This window comes from Engraulis encrasicolus, chromosome 3 (assembly GCF_034702125.1).
Source record: "Engraulis encrasicolus isolate BLACKSEA-1 chromosome 3, IST_EnEncr_1.0, whole genome shotgun sequence".
Classification (NCBI taxonomy): Eukaryota; Metazoa; Chordata; class Actinopteri; order Clupeiformes; family Engraulidae; genus Engraulis; species Engraulis encrasicolus.
The window spans coordinates 37,704,363-37,709,362 of NC_085859.1; the positions used below are offsets into that span (position 1 = coordinate 37,704,363).

Sequence of the window (5,000 nt, forward strand, 5' to 3'; positions counted from 1 at the left end):
GTCACAGAAGTGAGGACACACCCCTCACATTTTTGCAGATTTTTAAGTATATGTTTTCATAGGACGCAATGATTAGTGACCTGTTAACAACATATATAACTGCTTACATTTCTTGCTCACTCACATCTGTGACATACTGTGTATGTTGCTGGTGGTGGCAATCATGAAAACTCACAGGATTTCCTACTGTAGCCTTTTTAGCGCAGATGGACGCCCGCCGGCGACCCCATCTGCACTTAGAGGCTATGGACCAAATTAAGACTTGGTCATCATTATTTTGGTAACAACAGGCATATGATAAAGGCTCTGCATTAAGGGGTTAAGTTGAGTGTGTGTGTGTGTGTGTGTGTGTGTGTGTGTGTGTGTGTGTGTGTGTGTGTGTGTGTGTGTGTGTGTGTGTGTGTGTGTGTGTGTGTGTGTGTGTGTGTGTGTGTGTGTGTGTGTGTGTGTGTGTGTGTGTGTGTGTGGATGAGAAGGGGGGCCAAGAGTGCGAGTCAGTGCGTAGCTATGCAGAGTGATGCATGACTGCCGAACTGGGACTCTCCACTAAGTAATCCAAGTGTGCCATAAACAGGTGTGTGTGTGTGTGTGTGTGTGTGTGTGTGTGTGTGTGTGTGTGTGTGTGTGTGTGTGTGTGTGCGTGTGCGTGCGTGCGTGCGTGCGCGTATGTGTACCGGACATGTGTATGTGTGTACAGTACATCTGTGTGATTGTGTGTCTGTGTGTGTGTGTGTGTGTGTGTGTGTGTGTGTGTGTGTGTGTGTGTGTGTGTGTGTGTGTGTGTGTGTGTGTGTGTGTGTGTGTGTGTCTGTGTGTGTGAGAGAGAGAGAGGGGGGGGGGAGGCCAATAGGGAGACAAATAGAAAGAATGTGTTTGCGGATATATGAGGCAGCAAAAAATCCCTCATAAATCATTTGCAAATGCCTACAACATGATCCACGTCTCACTTGTAAAAAAAATGCCTTCCTATTCCTAATGTTTCATTTATATAAAAACAGATCCACATGTGAGGTGTTGAGAGGCATGTATGAATCTCTAAACAATCGTCATCCTACCATCCATCCACTGATTCACACATTGGTATGGCGTATCAGGTCCTTTTTGACTTCACTTAATAATATAATTATGTTATGGTAATTACTTAATCAAATCACAGTTTCTCAATGAAGAATGTACAAGTCAGGAGTGGCGAGTGTGAGTGCCGTTTGGTGGATAGAAAACAACATTTGCAGTTCACAGAATATTTACAGTGTTTATGTTATTGTCAAAGGTTTTCTTTTTTTTTACAGAAATCTTTATAGCACCGTAATCTAAAACTTGAAATGATTAATTTGATAAGTTCTTCTGTTGTCCCTGGACTGATGTTAACTGGTTAATGCTGGGTCAGGTACTTCTCTTTCAAATTCCCAAATGACTTCTAATATACTTAATTTCGGATCATTCCAGAGACAATGCATAGCTTTTAAACTATTTTTTTTTAGCATTGGGTTGATCTTGATTGGTCCATAACACTTTTGTTTGCTATTCTCCATTTTGGACACAAGGTGTGTGTAAAATGAATGCTCAAGCATTGTTTTAATTAGGTGTGTGACTTTAGATTGGCCTAGGACACCATGGAGCTGTTCTAATACCATTAGTCTGTTCCCAATCCCAACACAGGCAAATGCCTGAATTAGGCGCTCCATAACAGCATTTGGACAATTAGGGATAGTCCTCCATTCATTCTTTCTCTTCCTCGGAATGGTCTGGGAGATGAAACTGAGGCAGACTAAGATGCGTCCAAAATCACAAATATGAAGAGAGTAACACGTAAAAATGGCAACGAAGATCATGTTTTGACCAATTTAAAGACTACGTTTCAGATGGACGGACGGACCGACATACAGACGGACGGACGGACATACCCTCTTATAGAGATGCTAGGACGCATCTAAATAATAACCCACTAGAAACACTTTGGAACTCTTTTTAGTCACAGTTGTGCTATTTTTGTTTTAGAGGCGGCAGAACATGACTCAACAATAAAAGAGAAGCAAAAACAGTATCCCAGTGGCATATTTGTGCTAGCTAGCATGGAGTCTCTCTCCCTCTCTTTCTCTCTCTCTCTCTCTCTCTCTCGCTCCATAGATGTTTTGCTTTTCTAGAGCTGTAAGTAGTATATCGAAGTCTGCCCAGCCAGTGAGTGACTCCTTGGGATCTTAATTATTTCCTGTTTTCTTGATTCACCTCCTCTGCAGCCATAAAAGCGGCAGGTCACATCCTGTGCCTTGGTCGCTGTAGTTACCCCCACAGGCCCCCACCACACTAATGATTTTAAATGTGTGGTCTGTTAGGCATGTCGGCAGGCACTTTCTTTCTTGAACATGCGTTTCCTTTAACCGTGTAGTGTAAGTTATCGGCTGTGTGGTCTTCCGAATTTTAAGAGTGAACTCACGGTCTGTCTCTCCCCCTCTCTCCCTCTGTCTCTCTGTCTCTCTCTCTCTCTCTCTCTCTCTCTCTCTCTCTCTCTCTCTCTCTCTCTCTCTCTCTCTCTCTCTCTCTCTCTCTCTCTCCCTCTCTCTCTCTCTCTCACACACACACACACACACACACACACACACACACACACACACACACACACACACACACACACACACACACACACACACACACACACACACACTCTCCGCCTCAGTGGGCTAAATGGAACTGCACTTCAGCTATCTCCTGTAGTTGAATCTATTTGTCGATTAATGTATGTATTGCCGCCATGGTGTGTGAGTGTATAAAAACCTTATTGTAAATAAAGAACTTTTTAAAATCTCATATCTCAACTCTCTCTCTCTCTCTCTCTCTCTCTCTCTCTCTCTCTCTCTCTCTCTCTCTCTCTCTCTCTCTCTCTCTCTCCCTCTCTCCCTCTCTCCCTCTCTCTCCCTCCTTGTCCTCAACAGTTCTTGCCCGGCTCTTATCGGACCTGCAGACGTTCTTGTCGGTGCTGGACAGTGAGAACCTCAGCTATATTGCTCAGGCCCAGAAGAAATCCATTACAGAGCTGCTGGCCAAACTTCAGGACAAGGAGCCAACTGGTAACACAATACACACACGCGCGCATGTGCATGCACACACACACACACACGCACACACACACACACACACATGCACACACACACACACACACACACACACACACACACACACATACACACACACACACACACACACACACACACACACACACACACACACACACACACACACACACACACACACACACACACACACACACACACACAGGAGTTGTTGCCATGTTGACTGTGATGATAGGGCAGCCATAGATGTGGTAGTAGCAGACCATAAGATGTTGCCAGAGAGACTACTACTAGAAAATGACTACAGCATTGTCATCCAAACCAGAGTGACTGGCTTGGCTGGTGATAATTCTTGATGATGTGGTGGGTCCTCCGAGTTCACCCGTGGTCTCATTAAGAAACGTTTACTGCACTCGGTCATTTGTTCTGCTGTCTGTGTGGCTAGTACGACTGTGTCATTAACTACGCAACAGCTCTTAAAGTATGACCGACTGAATCGAGATAAAAGAACAATGGCGTCGTTTATTGCTGAAGTTAAGTTGGATTTGGCTCATAAACTCTTCGGGTCTCAGTTTTGGTAAGATAAAGGAAAACCAGTCATTTAAAATTATTTTCTGTTGTTCGGAAAGTGCTAGATCATTTCTCAAGGACAGCACTCCCCCGACATTACGGCCTAATCATCTGTAATCCAGCATTGTGTAAATCATTAATGAACACCATCTAGTTGGTCAGACATACAGTAGGGCTTGTTCAGAGTTTGCCCCAAGGACAGAACTGGGATTTGTCGCTGATAACAGAAAAGACTCCCACCTGGCAATCCCCTCCCAACACCCTCCCATGGCTTCCGCTATGTTCATTTTGTAGTTGTAATTTCTACCCCTTTACCAGAGAGACTGGATAACTCCTAGAATCTCTGCCTATACCCTCAGAATTCTCAAGACTTATTCATTTATCAAGGCTTAAGGCTTATGCATTAGTTCAATCAAAACATATTTGAAGTCACCATTTCTAGGGTGTTTTTGTTTCATCATTTGACTCCCCAGTTCTTTGTGTTTGATTTTAAGGCCTAAGAATTGGCTTATTCATTTATTCAATCAAAAAAGATGTAATGTAGAAGAAACAATCTTAGAATGCCCCTGGCTGTCGTAGCGCTGTGGCTGTGCCCCCTGCACCTGCAAAGACATCCAAGAGCAGACACCTGAACCCTCCCCTCCCCAGTGCTTCCCAAGCCCTCCAGACCATTTAATCCCAGATCAGATGTCCTCAGAAGGCCACATCACGTCATGTGTATCCCCATCACTGCTCCGCTGCATCAGAGAGCTTTACAACTACACCATCAACAATAGCATTGGACTGTGAGCTACACACAGGACATTTTACAGTGTTAATGTAACACTTACAGATTTTATTGTAACACTCTTGTAGTTGGTCGGTCCGACACTACAAGTGTTGAATTAAGTGTTTAAAGTGTGAAGAAAAAAAGTGCTAATGTACTTGTGTTGATGTAACACTTAGAGATTTGATTGTAACACTCTTGTAGTTGGTCCTACTCTTCAAGTGTTGAATTAAGTGTTTAAAGCGTGAAGAAGAAAAGTGTTAATGTACTGTGCACTACACTGCCATAAACAACAGCAGCCGTGGAGCAGACCTGGGGTGAACTTCTCAAAACCAAAGTTGCTTACTACATTAGCTACTTTGTTGTTTTCAATGCATTTTCCCATTGGCAACTACCGAAGTTGCTAACAGGCTAACAACTTCTCTTTTGAGAAACCCCTGCTGAGAAGTAAGACAGTCTCTGGAAAGCACAGATTGGAAAGCCAGCTGTGCTGTGCTGCTGTGCTGTCCCCTATTCTTCTCTCCGACTACACTACAGCATGACTCTCTTTCTCCACTGTACTGTAAATTCCTGTGTCACTGTGAGAAATAGTCCAG

At 43.7% G+C, this 5,000-nt stretch overlaps 1 protein-coding gene across 2 annotated transcripts in view; it reads left to right on the plus strand.

Moving 5' to 3' along the window:
• si:dkey-220o5.5 (actin filament-associated protein 1-like 2) overlaps positions 1-5,000 on the plus strand; it is a 67,426-nt gene that overhangs the window by 15,834 nt on the left and 46,592 nt on the right. The window contains exon 2 of one of the 2 annotated variants that reach the window (XM_063195341.1): positions 2,931-3,065. In XM_063195341.1, the coding sequence (XP_063051411.1) occupies positions 2,931-3,065 (135 nt within the window). Of the gene's footprint in view, positions 1-2,930; positions 3,066-4,894 lie in introns of those variants that run through there. The other variant, XM_063195342.1, reaches the window with a different exon arrangement.